Source organism: Manihot esculenta, chromosome 4, assembly GCF_001659605.2.
Source record: "Manihot esculenta cultivar AM560-2 chromosome 4, M.esculenta_v8, whole genome shotgun sequence".
In the NCBI taxonomy this organism is placed as follows: Eukaryota; Viridiplantae; Streptophyta; class Magnoliopsida; order Malpighiales; family Euphorbiaceae; genus Manihot; species Manihot esculenta.
Window position 1 is genome coordinate 400,133 of NC_035164.2, and position 21,476 is coordinate 421,608.

Consider the following 21,476-nt stretch of genomic DNA (forward strand, 5'->3'; position numbering starts at 1 on the left):
AGTTTTTCATTTGTTTTAACTTTGTTGTGAAGATTTGAGCTTTTGAGCAAAGTTTTGGAGCTTGGAGGTTCAAGAACCCAATCTCTCCCACCTCCGCGTTGTAGGTCGTCTCTCTCTTGATCTTCAAGAGGTAAGAGCCGATCTTAAGCTCATTATATGTTTTAAGTAAGTTTTAAGTAGATCTATGGGGGTAGAATGCATGTTTAGGTTATAGTTATGTTTATGGGTATAAAGGTATATTCATGGACAATGTGGGTGCTTGATGTGTTGTAGATGGGGTTTATGATGATTTGTGGCCCCTAGGAACATGTGTGCTTGTGTTTGTGTGTTGTAGAATAGGTTTGATGCATGTTTGGAAGGTTTGGAGGCGAAATGTGCAAAAGGAGCCAAGTTTCTGCCCTTTGGCAGAAACCAGGTTCGGCAGCCGAAGGACTTTCGGCCGCCGAACATGGCTGGGGAGGCAAGCCTTTCGGCTGCCGAAGCCTGCCCCCGAAAGGAGACTTTCGTCTCTGTCTGGCAGTTTCGGCCGCCAAAAGTGCCGCCGAACATGCATGAGTTTCATCTCTGTCTGGGAGTTTCGACCGCCGAAGGTGCCGCCGAACCTGCCTGACTTTCGGCTCTGGAGGGACTTTCGGCCGCCGAACCTGCCGCCGAAAGTGCCCTTCCCAGGTCTCCTTTGCATGTTCTTCTATGGTTGTTTCATGATATTTTAGGGGGTTTTTGGGGGATGTTTTTTAGAGTTATGTTCTAGTTGTTTGGTCCCTCATTTGAGTCCACCTGTGTAGGTTCGGACCCGAGGAACCGAGGACCCCAGCAGTGAGTCAGTTGCTTCAGTCAGTGTCAGAGCTAGCCAGAGGTGAGTGGAATAATTCTTATGCTCTTAAGTAAATAAATCAGTTTTGAGCATGTTCATGCATCACGGATGCCATGTGATATTTTAGGTTGTTTGCATTAGAAATCACGAATATGTTGCATTGCATAATATGTTGTTGATGTGGATGAATGTTGAATGATCCATTAGCCCTCATATGTTATGGCATGATGATATGGTATGGAAGTCTAGGTGTGGCCTGCACTACGCCCCTGGCACTATGTAAGAGAAAGACCGGACGTGGCCTGCACTACGCCCCCGGCACCATGCGTTATGTATGTTATGTTATGTATAAGAGAAAGACCAGATGTGGCCTGCACTACGCCCCTGGCATAATTGGAATATGTAGAGGGCTAAATGGTGACAAGTTCATCCTTGATATAATTAGTTGTGATGTGATGCATTCCATGATAGCATGTGTTTTAAATGCTTTATGATTCTGCTCACTGGGCTCTAGTAGCTCACCCCTCTCCCAATTTCCCCAAGTTTGCAGGTACGGGTTAGACAGAGAAGTCAAGAAGAGTAATGAAGTCTTATGTATGTAATAGTTAGAATGTGGACATGACAGATTGTATAATGATGTATAGATATGTAATGTAACGATATTAAGGTTAGAAGTGTGCTTGACCATAGTATATTGTAATCCCTTTTTGATACATGATCTTAATGTTTATTGATGACTAGGTTTAGCCAACTCAACACTTGTTATGCCACCCATTGGGGGCATTGATGAGATCCCACAGAGGGGTCAAGTTTATAATTATGGCTATGTTCAGTGCATGCACAGGTTGAGTTTGGTGTATGATAGAATGTATGAAAGAAAAGTTTTAAATTTTTATGTATGATTGTTGATCATGTATGGAATTAAACAGGTTTACAGGTTACATGTCAGGCTTGCTACGGGTCCCGGCGGCCTTAAGCCGATCTGGATCCTAGCGTCGGTAGCGGTTCGAATTTTTGGGTCGTTACATTAGGCTTGCTACGGGTTCCGGCGACCTTAAGTCAATCTGAATCCTAGCACCGGTAGCGGTCCGGTTTCTGGGTCGTTACACTAGTTGTCTGGCGTAGACAACTCAATGAATAGGGCCAACGCCTAAATTCGTAGCCTGGCGAGAGTTGTCTCGCAACCTGACTTGGTGAAAACTGCCTTGTGCCCTTAATTAGTGGGATCAATGTCTAGATGACCCGGCAAAAACTGCCTAATAGTCTGACCTGGCAAAAATTGCCTTGTAACTTTGCTTAGTAGGACCAACGCTTGAATGGCCTGGTGAAAACTGTCTTATGGCCTGGCAAAAACTGCCTTGTAGCCTTACTTAGTAGGACCAACGCCCGAATGGCCTGGCAAAAACTGCCTTATGGCGGACTGAAAGCTTAAGACATATAGCACCAATGTTAATAATGATATCGTGGCAGTTCAGGACCGAATGACCAAGTATCATGCTGTATGCAAATGATATGTCTACCACCGTGAACTCTGCATACAATTCTTGCCTATACTTTTCATCCCCGAGTATCAGGAAAGGTTGATGGTGCCCAGTACTGCCACAGTCTTATCTCCTAACCCTACCAAGAGGTAAGAGACCTTGACAAGGCTGCTCTTATCCAAGCCTAACTTGTTGAAAATATTTAAGATAAGAAGATTAACGAAGCTACCTATATCCACCAATAGCCATCTTACCTGCTTAAGATGATTTTAATGACCAGCAGGTTGTTTTGAAAGAATCTGATCGCCTTATCTGCAAGACCGAACCTTACCTCTTACCTGGTCCTTGGTTCTTGATGGACAGATGGGATATCCTTTGCTACCCACTTATTTTTCCCCTTCCCCTTATCAGGTCTTCTGGTGATGACATGTACACTTTCAGCCATTTCCAAGAACAAAGAAAAAGAGTTCCTTTTTTAGAGAGAAAAAGGGAACAAAGGTCTGGCGTAAATCCAAAAAAACAGAGAAAATTTAATGAGTTTCTTGACAACGGAACCAAATGATGTTGCTAAGATTAGATTGATAGCATGGCCGAAATGGGACTATGTTGTGACTGGCTAGAACTTGCAAGGGAGAAAAAATGTGAGGCGGTGGTGGATGCCCACAGCAGCCACTCTGACGCTCAAGTCAGTATCATGATGAATAAAGAGAATGCAACGAATTGCTTAGATTTTTAGTGTTAGAGAATAGCATACCTTTACCTTTATAATCGTTCACCTTTGTAGTCGTTCTTTTTTTTATACTGTAAGAAGATAGAGATAAATATAGCATTTCATGGAATCCGATGATGATATAATTGACTGCTCAAAATGGATATCGCCAGCTAATGGGTTGGCGATCCCCTATCACAAGCGAAGCAAGAATTTACCTAGTAATGGTAACCATATGCCAAAACTCGGCCTATCAGAGGAGGGCGAGTCTTGACGATAGTTCGAGCGTTAAAGTGTCTGGTTCTCCCTTTACATGACAGAACCGCGTCTCCCATTTGTTAAACCCCTGCCACGTGACCTTTATTTTATGGTGACAGTTAATAATTTATTTTGGACGGATCTTATGTAACATAAGTTCTTAAGTTTTAACATAATATAACATATTGATTCTTATATTTTAAAACTAATATTTAAATTACAAACGTCTACATTTCTTCATTTTTAATTAAAAATGTTAAGAAGTTAAGATTTTATTTATTTTTATTCATTTAATAAAATTTAAACACTTTTATCCTTTCATTTTACATTAAAAAATATATAAAATTCCTATTAACTTTTTATATAGATTATCAAATTCAACAAATTTTTAATATTTTTATCAATTAATTTCTACTCATCAAAATACTTTAATACCCAAGAATTTCAAACTTTTCAAAAATGATTTTTTTTTCAATTTAATCATTCTCAAAAGATACTAAATAGCCTTAAATAAGTTGTAGACTTTTTTAAAAAAAATATTTAAAATAAAAAATTATATTTTCAGAAGTTTGATCACCTATTAATTTTGGACTAACCTGTATAATAAATAAAAAAATAGTATTTTTTGGCGGATTGCATATAAAAAAATTTAAAGATTCAATTTTAAAAATACAAGTGTTCTTTAAATTTTAAGAATACAAATGTTGATGTAAGGATAAGAAACACTTATAATAGGTAATTTTGAATTTAAATTTTCATAATTACTTTTCATATTTTTGATGTGTATTGCTTTAAGTGAGAGTGAGTATTTATTTTCATCAATTGTACTAAAAATCTTGATTAACTTATTAATTATTCATTGTGATATTTTTTGAATTCTGATCTAAATCCTTCAATTATTGGTGTTTCAATTTTTGTAAGTGTAGATTTTTATATTTTATATATGGATTTGAGGGTTATGCAATAAATTTCATGTCAGTCTTGTTAATTATACTAAAATTTAAAAATTAAAATATAATTTATTTAAAAATCAAATATTTCACCCAGAACTTAAATGTTTATGATAGTATTTTACACATTTATAATATTTATTTTTTTTATTGATATATCTTTTAATAAAATTATAAATGAAAGAATTTTTAATTTAAATAAAATAATTATTAAAAAATTTAAATTTTTAATTTTAAAAATAAAAAAATTAATTCATTAATTATATTAAAATTTAAAAATTAAAATGCGATTTTTTTACAACATCATTTTGCTATATTGACAAACAAAAAAACTTTTCATTGTTTTTTTTGCAAAAAAAAAAAAGCCCTTATAAACTGTTTTATAAGCCCCCTTTTACATCAACAAGCGGTACCATTTCCCCCTAAAATTGATTCTTTTTTCCGCTCTTTTTACGCAGATCTGAGCATAGAAAGAGAAATCCTGAAGGAGTTAAAAGAGAAGGTAAGATCTGATAACTGTTTTTTCTTTAACCCTTTTCAATCAGACTTATTAATTGCTGTTTTGAAGCACCTTCGTCCAGTGCCTGTAAGATATTCGCTAAAATGCCTAATTTTTTTATATTGTCATGAACCCTTTTACTCGGATCTTCTCTCGAAAATTGGGTTTATATGCCAGCTTATACTTCTCACTAGTGTTAGATACAGGCTGGAAATTGATAGACGAGGTTTCCCTTGCTTGTGTCGGTGTATGTAATTTTTGTTTTCTTTATTCTTCTGTGAATTGATAAAACAATTCCACTTCTATGACCAGCCCAAAGCTGCAAGGTTTCTGCTTTCTATTGAGGCTGCAGTGGACCAGATTGTAGAAGTAGGCTCACTCAACTCTCAACTCAAGCCTTCGGTTTCTACCTTCTATTTAAACCGAAGGACTTTAGACTCAAGTACCCTTCGGCAACTTGGCCTTGCCAACACTCTTTAACTGCTTTGGAGTTGTTTGGAACTTTGATCTCCACACATCCCCCCATCACCGCAGAGAGATTTAACTCTGACAAATGGGCAGCCCTAACCATGGTATTCTCTCTTTCTTTTTCGTTTCCCACTTCTTTTTTTTTTCAGCTATTAATCAGAGATCTGTCTCACTGGTTCTATTTCCTGATCTATCTAGATTCACGATCTTTTCTCCTCAACAAATCCTCCAAGATCTTCATAGCTGGCCACCGCGGTCTAGTCGGCTCTGCCATCGTTCGTAAATTCCAGGCCCTTGGCTTCACTAGTCTCATCCTCCGCACCCATGCGGAGCTCGACCTCACTCGCCAATCAGACGTTGAGTCCTTCTTTGCCTCTGAAAAGCCCGAATTTGTTGTCTTGGCTGCTGCAAAAGTGGGTGGCATCCATGCTAATAACACTTACCCAGCTGATTTTATAGCCATTAATCTCCAGATCCAAACCAATGTCATTGACTCCTCTTATCGCCATGGCGTCAAGAAATTGCTCTTTCTTGGTTCGTCCTGCATTTACCCCAAGTTAGCACCCCAGCCGATCCCTGAAAACGCCTTGCTTACAGGTCCTCTTGAGCCAACTAATGAATGGTATGCTGTGGCTAAGATCGCTGGAATAAAAATGTGTCAAGCCTACAGAATTCAGTATAATTGGGACGCAATTTCTGGGATGCCCACCAATTTGTATGGTCCAAATGATAACTTCCATCCAGAAAATTCTCATGTTCTCCCGGCTTTGATGAGGAGGTTTCACGAGGCAAAGGTGAACGGGGCAAAGGAGGTGGTGGTGTGGGGAACAGGGAGTCCGTTGAGGGAGTTTCTACATGTGGATGATTTGGCTGATGCGGTAGTTTTCTTGATGGAAAGCTACAGTGGGCTGGAGCATGTAAATGTGGGGAGTGGGAAGGAGGTAACGATCAAGGAGTTGGCAGAGTCAATGAAGGAAGTTGTGGGGTTTGAAGGGGAGCTTGTTTGGGATACATCAAAGCCAGATGGAACTCCCAGGAAGCTTATGGATAGCTCGAAGCTGTTGGGGTTGGGGTGGATGCCTAAAATTTCACTTAAGGACGGGCTCATTGATACTTACAAGTGGTATGCGGAGAATGTGGTCAAACAATGATGCAGCTGATTATCCTAATGCCTGAATTGTGTTTCTGATGAAGATATTGACGACTGGTTTGCTTATTGCTATATGCCCCTTAATAATTTTAAGAGTCATTTATGTACTGCCTATATTGGCTTGTAAGATGCGGACACATTTTATTTTAGTTCACCAGATTTCTTCTATTCGTAATGCTTTATTATTATTCTTGTTTTTTGTTGGGAAAGATATCATCAGCCCAAGTATTATCAGTAGTCTGCAGCCTTTCATGCCTGTCTCTCTTTAATTTATTGCCCCCAAGAAAATTTTGAATGGCTCAAAAGCAAGCAGCCTAGCTCAATACAATGGAGCACGTAATCTATAACCAGTTTCATGGATAGAGATTAAAATTCAAGAACCAGCTTTGAAACCATGGAACCTCATGGAAGAACGACGAGGCACATTGTGATGAGGGATTAATTGCCTAGACTCCAACCAGCGTTATTAACTTCATGAAGTGAAATTGCTTGCGTTTTCTTTTGCTTATTCATCATTCTTGAATGAAGACAGATGCTACAACACAATGGGTTGGCTCCACATAAGAGAACTTCGAAATTCTTGGCTATTCAATCAAATCTTTATGCTCCAGGATGGTATTGAGGCTAAATTCAAGCAAATTGATTTCAGATAATTTTATCCAAATGCCCATTTTTCACCTTTTTAAGGAAGCTAGAGTGCTAGACATGGTAAGAACTCATTCTCAATAGGACTTGAAAAAAAATTTTCAACCGGGAAAATCTACTTCGTGGAATCTGGAAAGTCTGTTGGCAATTTCAGCAGCTACCTTTGTCTATATTATATATTCCACAAGGGAATAATCAACATAAATACTAAAAAACTTTTTCTGATAAGCTTGTTAATTTTGTGCGTGCGAAGGAGAGTGGGATGTTCAAATCACACCATTTGAGAGTTTTGGAAGTTACAGAGAACCTTCCCAAACCATCGATGTAACTATGTTCTGAACATGTCACTCTCGAGAAAACAATTGGACAACGCACCTAGAATACTAAGGTGAATTCAACGGCACAAAGTTGCTTTCTCCTGTTTAGAGCATACAAGCAAAGTTTGCCCACATGGGAAAATTACAGTAGGTGCATTAATGAGAGATTTAAGAAAACGTTCTATAGTTTCACCAGCATAAGGCTGGGGGGTTATGTATGTGCTTGTTCAAACAAACCTAGTGAGATCAAAGTCGGAGAATATTTGCCGAATCGGCATAAGTGCAAGACGCATTGCAAATGAACGCATGAATGAGTTGATGCCCTAGCAAACGTGCTGTATAAAGTTCACAATTTCGAAGCTCAAACAGTGTCAAAAAATAGAGTAAATAATCATGCCATCTTGGTAATGTGAGTTATAGAGCGCAAGTCTGATTATCCAAATGGTAAATTTTACAAGTCCGAAGGTTCAAACTGGAATAGCAGGCCGTCAAGCTAACCTTTTTACACATTTGTTGAGGCGTAAATGGAGAAGCGGAAGCAGGAGCCTTTGACCTGCTTAATCTGAAAATGAATCCTCTGGAACCATAAACATTGTAAAATAATTACTCATCAGCCCACGTTGATGGACCACCCATTCCAACTTCAACTGCTGCAGGCAACTGGACAGCAGCACCTCTTCCTCGGTTTTTAGTTATCTTTTTCTTTGCAGAGGCTACCAAACCGCCGCCCATAGAACTTGCATCTTCAGCTTTATCTACCATTTTCTTTTCATCACCAAGTTTGGGACTTTCTGCAGCATTGACAGCAAAAAGGTCTGCAAATGATGTTTCTCCGTTATCAATTACATCAAGCTCACCTTGCTCCTCCCTTGATTTTTTACTCTTGGGTTTCTTTTCCACGGTGCTCTTGTCATCCCCTTGGACTTTGACATCTTTCTTCAAAAATTTATCATCTGTTTTCCTCCTCTTCTGCTTCAAGTCCTCCAAAATGTTATCATCACCATTATTTTGCTCCTGTGATGTTTTTCTCTTTAGTTTCCTTTCAGACATATTGTCCCCTCCATAGCCTGGAACAACTTCTTTACATGAGAGTTTCTCCTCCACCTTCTTCTTTTTCTTTAAATCCCGCTTTTTATTAGCATCACTCAGATTACCAAGATGACCGCCTCTACTTTGATCAATCTCATGTTCAGAGAGTTTATTTTCCCTCATGGAATCTTTTTTCTTTCCCTTGGGGGCTTCTAGCTCATTAGCAGGGATAACCGAAACTTCATCTGCATTATCAACCCGGCCACTATCTCCTTTCTTGATGCTTTTATCTACTGGTCTAGCATTGAATATATGCAAATTTGGCAACAATTTAAGGACCTGTAGCAATATTTTAAAACGATAGTATTAATAACACAAAGCTAGACAAATATCAAAAAAGAGAACATGAAAAAAAGAAAGACCTTCTTGGCTAATTTGTCCCTTTCAGCAATAGGGTTTCCTTGTAGATTGAGGTTTTTTAGATCAGCTAAGAAATTCAGCACCTGCAAGATTATTGCAACACAAATATATGCAGTGTAAGCTACAATTAGCATCAAAGCAAAAAAGAAGCAAAAAGACCAGCAGCATGCTAAAATTAGCTCAATTACCTTCACGTCTGACCATCTTGTGATCACATTATTTCCCAAGTCCAAATTCTGGAGTTTTTTATTATAAGCCAACTCAGCTGGGAGAGTCTAAAAAATTGACACAGAGAATAACGAATTTAACAAGCAAAATCAAACTCCAAAAAGGTAAAAATAAGAGAGAGTGAGAGAGGCAAGCCAAGAAACAGACATGATATAAGTTATGACGCAAGCAATTACATAACCTGCAGCATCCTGTCTCACAGGACAGGATCCCATAAGAATGAAAGAATGACGTCTACCTTAATATCATTATAAGCAAGTCGAAGCTCTTTCAGCTCAATGCAAGACTTAAGTGATGAGTCAATGCTTTGAAGTTCGCAATTTGAAAGAGAAAGCTGCAAAACAGAAAGATTTTAACAGTGCTATTAACAGTCAACAGATATTGCAGCAGAAGCATTTAATGCCCAACCAACTGCTTACCTTTGTAATAGACTTTGCCTTGACCAGTGATTCACCAATTTCACGGATTGGATTTCTGGAAAGAACTACAGGAGAATTGCAAGACCAAAGAGTATAATTATTCTCTGTAGATTATATATAAGAGATATTTTACAGACTATGCTTCAATTTAGTGAGAGTTTGACAAAACTTCAACTCCAGAAGACTAAGAAGCCAAAGTCTTATTAATTTGATAAAGGTTGAGCACTCAGGTAGGAAGATTGTATAAAGAAATTTCATTTTCGTAATAAAATAAGAAATAATTGGACAATTTCAATATATTTCTCCATTGAAGTAAGTGTATATATACAGATTACAAAACCTTGTTGAGGCAACTCCAAAGAATACTCTATTAATTAATTAGCCTATGATTGTGTAATCTCCTATGATTGTGTAATCTCCTATGATTGTGTACAGATTATGTTCCCACTCTAACACTCTCCTCAAGTTGGATCATAGATGTTTATCATGCCCAACTTGTTAGAAAGATGTTCTATTCGAGGCCCATTTAAAGTTTCGGTGAGTAAATCACCCAGTTGCTCTCCTGTCTTCACATAACTGGTAGAGGTTAAATTTTCTTGAATATTTTCACAGATGAAATGATAATTAACTTCAATATGCTTAGTCCGTTCATAGTATACTGGATTGGAAGCAATGTGAAGAGCAGCCTGATTATCACACTAAAATTTCGCGGTGAAGCAACATCTATACCAACTTCTTTCGGCAGATGATTTATCTACAAAATCTCACAAGTGGATTGAATCATGACCCTGTATTCTACAACATTTTGCTTCTTACTTTTCCAAGACACTAGATTTCGTCCAACAAATACACAGTAGCCTGTAGTGTGACCTTCTATCACTTTTGAATCCCGCACAATCAGCATCAGAAAAACACTCAAGTGCAATATGTCTATGATCACTGTAGAGTATACCGAGTCCAGAAGTCTCTTTTAGATAATATAGAATTTGTTCTAGAACGGCCCAATATTTCACCGTAGGTGCAGACATGAATTGGCTTACAACGCTTACTGCAAAAACAATATCTAGCCGAATCATCACCATAAAGTAGTTCAGCTTTTCAACCAACCTCCTATACCTCTCTGGATCACTATAAGGATCTTCGTCATCCTTTGTAAGACATATATTAGAAATCATTAGTGTACTACATGGTTTAGCTTCCATCTTCCCAGTTTATGCAAGTCAATAACATACTTTCTTTGAGATAGGAAAATTCCCCTTTTACTCCTCAAGACTTTGACTCCTAAGAAATACTTAAGCTGACCCAAGTCTTTGATATGAAAACTCACATGTAAGTAGTTTTCGAGAGAAGAAATCCATGTACTATCATTCCCTGTAATGACAATATCATCAACATATACAATAAGGAGAATACTACTAGTATCTGAATTTCTATAGAAGACTGAATGGTCACACTTGTTTTTTTTCAACCCAAATTTTTGAATAACTTCACTGAACTTGTCAAACCATGCACGGGGACTCTGCTTCAAACCATACAAAGATTTCTTCAAACGGCAGACTTTCCCATACCCCCCTGAGCAACAAACCCTAATGGTTGCTCCATATACACCTCCTCCTGGAGGTCACCATGTAAAAATGCATTCTTGATATATAACTGGTGTAAAGACCAATGCTGAGAAGCAACTAGAGAGATGAACAAGCGAACTGAGGTCATTTTTGCCACAGGAGAAAAAGTGTTAAAATAGTCAACACCATAGGTTTGGGCATAACCTTTAGCGACAAGACAAGCCTTAAGCCTTGCTATGGAACCATCTGGATTGATTTGGATGGCAAAGACCCATTTACAGCCCACAGTCTTCTTGCCAGAGGGTAAATCAACTAGTTCCCAAGTATGATTTTCATCTAGAACCTTGATCTCCTCAAACATTGCATCACGCTATTCAAAATGAGCCAGGGCCTCTTTAACTGTTTTAGGCAAAAAAAATAAAATCTAGAGAAACAATTAAGGAGGTAGAAGAAGGAGACAGGTGATCATAAGACAAAAATTTAGCAACATAATAGGTAGATTTACATTGTTGTTTACCTTTATGAAGACTAATGGGGAGGTCAAAGTCACTCGGTGGTGGATCCGATGAAGAAGAAGATTCTGGTATAGAACATGTATCATTATGTATTGATCTCTGAGAATAAACTTGAACAACTGACGGTTTAACAGGAGGCTGAGTACTAGAAGTGTTACCATCAGATTGTATAGCAAAAGGCATACTCGAAGAGGTCCCACCATCAGATATGATTTTATAGATAAGCCACTCATCATCATCCTCTTAATCAAGAGAGACTTTGTGCAACGGGATAAAAAAGAATTTGCTCAAAAAAGGCTACATCTGTTAAGACCAGATATTTGTTGAGGTCTGGAGAGTAACACGATACCCATTCTGTAGGCGAGAATATCCCAAAAAAACACACTTCAAAGCTTTAGGATCAAGTTTAGTTACATGAGGTCTGACATCCCGAACATAGCAAGTGCTGCCAAATAGTCGTGGTTTGAGAGGAAATAATAGCTTCTTAGGAAAGAGGACATTATAAGGAGTATTATCATTTAATACTATGGAGGGAATGCGATTAATGAGAAAGCATGCAGTAAAGACAGCATCGGTCCAAAAATTGCTTAGAAACTTACATTTGAAACAACAGAGCTTGAGCAGTCTCAAGGAGTTGTCGATTCTTCCTTTCAGCTACCCCATTTTGAGCGGGTGTATCAACACATGACAATTGGTGAAGAATACCATGTTGAGTCATATAAGCCTAGAATGATCCTGACATATATTTTTTAGCATTGTCGCTCCGTAAAATTTGCACAAAAACATTAAATTGAGTCTTGATTTCAACACAAAAGGCAAAAAAATGAGAAAACACTTCCGAACGATGCTTCATAAAATAAATCCAAGTTATTTTAGAGTAATCATCCACAAAAGTGATAAAATATCTAAATCCAGTCTTAGATCCAATCGGACATGGGCTCCAAACATCTTATGAACTAATTCAAAAGCAGACTCAGCTCGTATATATATATATATATATATATATACACTTAAAGAGCTTCGATGATGTTTTGCAAAATGACATGACTCATATTTTAGTAAAGATACCTCATGAAATTGAGGGCATAGCTTTTTCAAAACTGGTAAAGAAAGGTGTCCCAACCGACAATGTGCTTCAAACGAAAACAGGACACTGGATCCAAAATGTAGAGACCCCCAGATACATGTCTTTTACCAATAATCTACTTCGTCACAAGATCCCGAATGAGACAATGATCAGGAAAAAAGGAAACACAATAATTTAGGTATTTGGTAAGTTTACTCACAGAGATTAAATTAAAGTCAAGATTAGGTAAACTTAGCACAGATGATAGGGTAATAGAAAGAGTCGGTTTAACAGTCTCAGAACCCTCAATATTATAGGTTGATCCATCAGCTATAATAACAGGAGAATGTGCTTTATGAGATCGAAAGCTAGTAAAAATGAGGATTACCTGTCATGTAATCAGTGGCATCAGAATCAATGACCCATTTATATGAAGAGAAAATAAGACACGTTTTACCTATCTCAGCCGCTACTGAAGACATTGGGATAATTTTAATAATATGGATTTTACTGTCAAAAACCATTTCAACCAAAACCCTATACTCTTATACCTTCAAATGAATTAAAGGAAGATAACAAAACCTAACCCAATGAACAGTAACTCAGTGAACAATAGCCGTCGTGAATAGTACCCAGCGTGAACAGTATCAAAAATGCCTCCACCCAACACCCAAACGGCAAACGAAATAACGAACCACAGATCTGACAAGGAGGCTGTAAGGCGAATCTGGTGTCTTCCCTAGGTGGGCGGTGAGGGACAAATATTACCCTAGATGGGTAACCTAAAAGAACAAGAGTCCTAAGTCTCTAAAAAAAACTTTCAAACTCGACGGGAGAAAAAAAATATAGATCTCTACGGAAATAACTCTAATACCATGTAATAGAATAAGAAATAATTGGGCAATTTCAATATATTTCTCTATTGAAGTGTGTATATATATACATATTACAAAGCCTTGTTAAGGCAACTCCCAAGAATACTCTATAAATCAATTAGCATATGATTATCCTATGATTATGTAATCTCCTATGATTATGTACAGATTATGTTCACACTCTAATAATTTTGTTGGTCCAAGGGCACATATGCACAAAGTTTCATAAAGTAACATCCATTCCAAACTATGTCGTGACACTAATGAATCAAATAAATATACAGAGGTTTTGTTTAAATTGTCTTCAACATCATAAAGGATACAAATACAAAATGTGAATATGAATCAGCATTATGATGGCTTTGTTTGGAAAAAAATCATTTGCAAGAAAAGAATCAAATAAATTCTTGCATAATTATGCAAGCTTTCTATTTGTTTAAAAATGATTTTAAATTCTTTCATTCTGGACATAAGAATTATTAAAAAAAAATTCAAATGAATTGAATTCTTACAAAATTCATGATTCCTAACAAGGCGTATATGCATATATACTTTAAATCTTCTTTCATATATAACAATAATTTATCTAGCCCTATTGTAATAGTTATGAATTCGAGTTTTTGACACATCCTCAACAACTGTCCTCTCCTAAGAATACATAGTTATAGGTAATCGATGTATCAATCAATTTGCATGAATTGCAATTGATAGTATGCCCTTCATTAGGGCTCCAATTGGATCAACCCTCTGTTCTTCCTTCCTTCGGCCAATTGACTTACCCTTCACCATGGCATGCCCTTTGCAAACCTACTGATTATGCATGAGCCTCTTTGCAAGCTAACTTTCCTTTTCAATGGTTAATATGCTCATAATAAACTTTTACTACCCCAGATTATAATTGCCTAAGCATGGAAGAAAAAAGATACAGAAGGAAATATAAATGATTAAAGACAAAATTATCACAAGAAGAGATTATTATTGGCAGAGCACATAGACAATCTAGCTTCAGGTAGTTATTGTTAAAGGTTTTCCAAGAGTTCTAGCTTTGATATCAGAAAAAAATGGAATGCAACAAAATCCTCCTGCCTTATTGTGCAGTATATGCCACCACAAACCTAAAATAATTCCTAATACAAAAATTGTACACTTCATAAGCTTCCACAACTTTGGCTGCAATGGGGCAAATGCTAATAGAGTGAAGAACAAGGTTGAAAAGAATATTAAGAATTCAAAAAAGAAGGATTCAGGGACACAAATGGAGATATCTCTGGAGTTTTCAATTTCAGTATTGATAATTCTTCTGCTAGTAAAATCCTAGCCCACAGCCACAGCTGAACCAAAAGCATAATACAATCAGCATATCTCTCTCCTTTCTTGATTATTTATACACAGACGAGTAATCATAGCCTCCTCATTTCCGTTCCGAGATTCCCGCTAACTAATTCCAACTGTCACCCCTCCTTCTTGACCGTCCTTCTCTTGTGGAATATTCCCTCTCAGTCCCTTCCCGTAATATACCCTTAAAATTCTAGGTTCCCTTCTTATGCTCTCATTTTCCGGTTTACTACTATCAATGCCATCCCTTATGAGATCAGCCTTGTCCACAAGATTGGAAGTGGAAAATTAATTACAAAAATCGTAATAATTCATCCAGGTTGCTTCATCCACTATTTTTCCCTTCCATTTGACCAGCACCTGAAAGACCTTATTACCATTAATTACTAGCTCCTGAGTTTTCAAGATCTTCTCGAGTTCAAGAAGTTCATCCTGGACAACCGTTTCTTTTGATAATTCAGAAACCACCTCGCGTTCGCCAATTACCTTCTTAAGTTGAGTCATACACATGGAAAAATGGATGTATCTTAGCATATGCTGGAAGTTGTAACTTGCAAGCAACGCTACCAATTTTCTGCAATATTGTGAAAGAACCGAAGTAATGAGAAGACAACTTAGGATTTATAACTTGTCGAAGGGAAGTTTGCCGATGAGGACGAAATTTGAGAAAGACCGAATCCCCAACCTTATACTGAACATCTCTTCTGTATTTGTTTGCTGCTCTGGACATCCGCTGCTGTAACTTGAGGAGATTGAATGTCAGTTGTCTCAATAATTCATCTCTAGTGGCTAGCTCCTAGGCCACAGCTTCTGTTTTGATCTCACCAGGAAGGAATTGTTGTATTGAAGGTGGTGATCGACCATATACTGCTGTGAATGGAGTCATGCTTGCTGCTGTGTGAAAACTATAATTATACCAATATTCGACCCAAGCCAACCATTTGTTTCAGTATTTTGATTGTTCTAAGGTTAAACAACGGAGATAAGTTTCAAGACTTCCATTCAGCACCTCCGTTTGACCATCTGAGGTGATAGGCCATGCTCATCCTTAGCTGAGTCCCCTGCAGGCGAAACAATTCTGACAAAAAAAAGCCGAGAAAAATAGGGTCTCAGTCACTGGCAATTGATTTTGGCATTCCATGGAGCCTTATGATTTCCTTAGCAAATAATTTAGCCACCATCTTAGCTGTATACGGATGTCACAGCCCTAAAAAGTGTGCATACTTAGTAAATCGATCAACTACTACTAGTATTGCATCGTTTCCTTGAGAACGGGGTAACCCTATAATGAAATTCAGAAAGATATCTTCCCATACCCAAGTTGAAATTGATAATAGTTGAAGAAGACCTGCTGGAGAGACAGCCTCATATTTTTGTGTATGACACACCAAACACTGCCACAGATTTCTGTATTTGCTTCATCATCCCAAGCCAGTATGAATTCGAGGAGATGCGGTTGTAAGTGCGAAAGGCTCCTGAGTGCCCACCCAACGGAGAGGCATAGTATTCTTCTATCAATTTAGGAATCCACCTTGAAAAAGATGGAATAACTAATCTGCCTTTGTAGAACAAATGGTCTTGGATCACTGTATAGTGTTTAAGGGAGGACGGGTTCTTGTTGAGATTTTGGATAATTTGCTTAAATTTTGGATCTTGTTGAATCTCATCATGAATTTGACCCTAATCTATCCACTGTGGAAAGGAAACCACCTATAACTCAAAATCCTCATCTCTTCTTGATAATGCATTTGCTGCTGAATTAGTGACTCCCAGCTTATAAGAAATTGTAAAATCATACCCCAATAATTTTGCACCCCAATGTTGCTGAGGTGGTGTGGAAATTTGTTGCTCTAACAAGTGTTTTAGACTGTGATGATATGTATGTACTATAAATTTGCCAAGCAATTGGCCTACGCTCCTGCATTAATACAGCCCCAACCCCCAAACTAGAAGCATCGCATTCTAAGACGAAAGGCTTTGAAAAATCGAGTGTTGCAAGAACCGGGGAAGAAACCAAGGCTTGCTTCAATTGAGCAAAGGAAGCTAGAGCTTCTGCATCCCAGACAAACTTAAGTTGAGACTTTTTCTTAAGTAAATGTGATACAAGGTTGCGCTATCATACTGTAGCCCTTAATAAATCGTCTATAGTATCCAGTCAGCTTGAGAAACGCACGCCCCAAATATTCTATCATAGTGCACCCAAATAAGCTCTTCTTCCTGTTGATACAAAATTAAATACTAGACAACAGTTGTCAAAATGTATGGATATGCTGCAGGTGTTCCTCCCATGTACAGCTATAAATCAGGATGTCGTCAAAGAAAACCAAGACAAATTTCCGCAAATATTCTCTGAATAGATCATTCATTGTAGACTGAAAAGTGGCCGAAGCATTCGTCAACCCGGAAGGCATCACTACAAACTCATAGTGATCAAAGTGGGTGTGGAACGCCATCTTCGGAATGTTTGGTTCAGTCAGCATTTCGGATACTAATTTCTCGATTTCACTCTTCTGATGATATCCATAACAACATGGTTTCACATTCACCGTTGTTATCCCTGATTGAAAAGGAATCACATGGTCTGTTGTTCAATGAGGAGGTAAAACAGAAGTGCACCGAACAATTGTGGGAAGAACTAGAGGAAGTCTGCCAATTGTTGTTGCTGCTGGACTGAGACCTCATACTCAAATTCAACAGAAGCTTCCAAGAAATTAGATTCCCAAAGCAGCAAACAATATTCAACTAGAGAAAGCTTACTCAATTGCGCTTGAGATATGGGAGTCCTTGTGAGTTCCGGATTGCCCGCGAGTTTACCCTAGTGTTTGAATGTCATCTCCATAGACTTTATATTAACCCCTCCTAAAGGAAAGAGAAAACAGTCAACGGTGATAGAGAAATCCCCTGTTAGAAGTGAAACACCCCGACATTGCATGCGATGACCATCTCTTAATATCACGCCAAAAAGGGGAGTTTCCATCACAGGCAACTGCAATTGAGAGACAAGGGTTCCCGAGATGAAGTAATGGCTCACACTGTTGTCTATCATCACTATCACTGTCTTGCCGTGAATAGTACCCTGGATCTTCATTGTTTTTAGAGAAGAAATTCTACCAATAGAGAAAAAAGAAAGTTCAATGTTGGAGAAATGAGTTTCATTAGATATCTATACCCCATAAGCATCAATCTCAGTATACCCACCTTCTAAATTCGAATTAATGAAAGGAAGTTCATCATACCCGACAATCAGAGGGCTCGGAGGGTCTTGTTAGGGCATTCATGCATGGGATGGAAGGGAAGTTTACACTTGTAACACATACCTTTGGCTCTCAAGTCTAAGAACTCTTTGTGAGAGTACTGGCGGTTGGGTCTTTGGCGATTGGAAGTCAATAGATTACGAGGAGAAGGGTTTGCGGTGGTTGATTTGTGCGACGTTTTGGGAGAAGGCAGAGGAGGACGATCGGGAGGTTGAGGGGCCGGAAGAGAGATATTTTTGTTAGATTGAAGGTGGCCTAGGTTTTTGGGATAAAAGGAAAAGGTCGAGGTTGGGTGGTATAGGTGGACCAAAGTCCATATCCAGATGATCCACAAGGCCCATTCTCACTTGAGTTTCGTGAGGAAGATGAGGTCTGCAGAAATTTAGTCTCCATCTCAATCTCACGAGCGAGAGTCATAGTAAAAGCGAGATCGAAAGTATCATAGAAACGGATCCGAACCCTTATCTCTTCCTATAAGCCACTGAGAAAATACCCAAGAGATTGTTGATCGGACATTCCTTCAACCTGCGCTGTCAACTCCATGAACACATCGATGTAACCATCGATGGACCCTTCTTGTCGAATCGTAGCCAATCGTTCATGTTAAATTTGGACAAGCCTAACTCACCCCAAAAGCTAGCTCAAGGGGGAGGAGTGCCTATGGCTCATATAAGGGGCACATTACCCCTTTCCACAACCGATGTGGGATTCAACAACCCCCTCACGCCCAAAAATTTTTACTGATGCGTGGCACATTTATGAGGCGCCCAACATCGGATGGGGAGGCTCTGATACCATGTTAAATTTGGGCAAGCCTAACTCACCCCAAAAGCTAGCTCAAGGGGGAGGAGTGCCTATGGCTCATATAAGGGGCACATTACCCCTTTCCACAAACGACGTGGGATTCAACAGTTCATATGGATTAGCCCGAATATCCCCACCATACCGATGCAAAAGTTCCCGAGTAAACTAAAGGCCAGGACAGATCAGGGGAATGGAGCCATCGCAACTAATGTAGAGCTGGTCAGGACATACAGACCAATGCTAAATGAAGCTTCCTGTCATCTCATGTATGGTTTAAGGCAAAGTACTAGTCAGCTCTTGCGAGCCAACCCACTGAATCAACGCCGTCAAAGTTGAGCAGTTCAAATTTTTTAATGGCCAGGAAGGTATCCTCCAGAAGAACCGATGAAGGAGCAAGGGGAGAGGGGGAACAGACGTTGAAGTGGAAGGGATTCTAGGTGTGAAAACCTCTGATCCTGCTCTATTTGAAAAGTATTGAGCCAATTCTCTTGTTCCAGTTTCATCGACAGAAGGAGTTCCTCAAGATTGGACATGTTCTTCTCTATCATATCTACACACCCTTCCATTTTTGTCTTGGGCACGAGGGTGGAAAGCACAGCAGGTTGAACCAAAATTGGTAGAGTGAACAGGGTAGAAAAGGATATCAAGAATTCAAAAAGAACAAAAGAAAAGAAGGATTCAGGGGCACAAATGGAGAAATCTCCTGATTTTTCATTTTCAGTATTGATAATTCTTCTGCTAGTAAAATCCTAGCCCACAGCCACAGCTGTACCAAATGCAGAATACAATCAGCATATCTGTCTCTCCTTTCTTGATTATTTATACACAGACGAGTAACAATGGCCTCCTCATTTTTGTTCCGAGATTCCTGCTAACTAATTCCAGCTGTCACCCCTCCTTCCTGACTGTCCTTCTCTTGTGGAATATTCCCTCTCAGTCTCTTCCTGTAATATACCCTTAAAATTCCAGGTTCCCTTCTTATGCTCTCATTTTCCAGTTTACAGCTATCAAAAGCAGAGGAAAATTCTAAGCAAAAATCAATAGATACTTAAACCAGTTTACTTGTCAGAATCATCAATCAGCTTTCCTCCTTCCAACATGGATTATTTCCTCAGTTTTTTCTTTTCATCAACTATAAAACCACATATGATTTTGAGCTGCACAGATATAAACCGAGTTACATTAGGAACTCATACCGAGCGTGTTCAGTTCTTTGATTTGATCCAGCTTGCAAATGGAAACAATCTCATTGTCTGCAAACCAGAATGAAGACCTTTTTATGTAAATCGAGTAAAGAAAATAAACAAAACAAGTTAAAGTTCAAAGCAGCAGAAGTATAACAGTTATACAAAGCTCACCATTTAAAATCAAAGCTCGTAAGCTCACAAGTGAGCTAACCTCATCCATTGATCTAAGCATATTTTTGCCTGCATTTAGCACCTGACTCACAAGCAAGAATCTTGAACTGTTACTGAACAAGAATAAATGGAACTTGACACTTGAGAATAGTTTAATGCTACTCACAGCGAGATTAGAAAGTCCTTCAATTCCTTTCAAGCTTCGCAATTTGTTTTGCACAACTGATAACCACTTCAACTTCACGCAAGAACACAATCCCTAAATGCATCATTCAATCAACACAAATCTCAAAAAAAAAAAAAAAAAACCAATAGTCTATAAACAAAGATTAAAAGGAAAATATACCTCGAGCGAAGTGAGGCTATTGGAGGCGAGGTCCAGCCTCTCCAAGTTGGTGAATTGGCTCAAGCAAGAGACCTACATCAAAACAAAGTAAATTAGCAGGGGTTGGTTTTATACAGAGACAGAAAGGAGAATGGAAAGGAAACAGCCTCTTACATCGGAGAGAGCTCTGTGAGTGAGCGAGAGAGAAGTAATGGAGGTAGGATTGAGGCTCTGTTTATCCTTTAAAATCTGTTCGATGCTCAAGCGAGTCATTACCAAACCAACAAAACCCCTAAAAACTCTTTCCTTTTTTCTTCCCTTATTTTCTCTGTGCTCAGAAGTTCTCTCTGCTGCTTTTCTCTTTTCTCGCCGCGCAGCTCTTTTCGGGTCTGGGTCCTAAAAGCAGCCGTTTGTAGTTTCGGGAAGCAATGCGAAAACGTCGTGTCGTTTATTCATTCGTATGGCAAAGGCTTTTTTAAGCCCGAACGGTTCGAGGTTTGTAGGAAATTGCCACATTCTTGTTTTTTTTTTTTTTCCAATTCTACGTCCCATGTCCTAATCTGAAAAGTTCTAGCATCTCAACCGAACTAGAATTGCCTCTCTGTTTTGTGAACAGATATGCAATTAATAAATTAAAATTTAAAAAATACAAAGAAAAATATTAAAATCAACAAGCAAATAGATTCAAATTGATTTATTTTGTAAAAAAAAAATTATTTGAATTTTTTAAAATTATGCAAAATTTATTTTTTTAAATGAATTTTAAAACAGATTATATTTTTTATGTTAAAAATAATTAAAATTTTTTATTATAAATAAGAAAATTATTAAAAAATTAAATTAATTGAATTCGGACAAGTATAATATTGGTCTTGATTTCTAAGATGAATTTTCCTTTTTTAAGAAAAGTTTTAATTCGACTCCAATCAAATCTCGAACTCAAAACCAATGGACTCCAAAAATCAAATTGAAGATTATTTTCATCAATTTTT

At 38.1% G+C, this 21,476-nt stretch overlaps 2 protein-coding genes across 2 annotated transcripts; one reads left to right on the forward strand and one right to left on the reverse strand.

Moving 5' to 3' along the window:
- Positions 1–4,587: 4,587 nt before the first annotated feature.
- On the forward strand, positions 4,588–6,495 carry LOC110614180 (putative GDP-L-fucose synthase 2). Its single transcript, XM_021755675.2, has 3 exons — positions 4,588–4,714; positions 5,024–5,283; positions 5,378–6,495. The coding sequence occupies exons 2-3, from the start codon at positions 5,265–5,267 to the stop codon at positions 6,328–6,330; spliced, it is 972 nt and encodes a 323-aa protein (XP_021611367.1). The 5' UTR covers positions 4,588–4,714; positions 5,024–5,264; the 3' UTR covers positions 6,331–6,495.
- A 1,165-nt stretch (positions 6,496–7,660) lies between these two features.
- LOC110613714 (dynein regulatory complex subunit 3) lies at positions 7,661–20,916 on the reverse strand. The gene is made up of 10 exons (XM_021754963.2): positions 20,659–20,916; positions 20,506–20,577; positions 20,326–20,418; positions 20,160–20,241; positions 19,998–20,054; positions 9,388–9,452; positions 9,207–9,302; positions 8,929–9,015; positions 8,743–8,823; positions 7,661–8,659 (listed from the first exon to the last, which is right to left on the reverse strand). The coding sequence occupies exons 1-10, from the start codon at positions 20,755–20,757 to the stop codon at positions 7,895–7,897; spliced, it is 1,497 nt and encodes a 498-aa protein (XP_021610655.1). The 5' UTR covers positions 20,758–20,916; the 3' UTR covers positions 7,661–7,894.
- Positions 20,917–21,476: the final 560 nt, after the last annotated feature.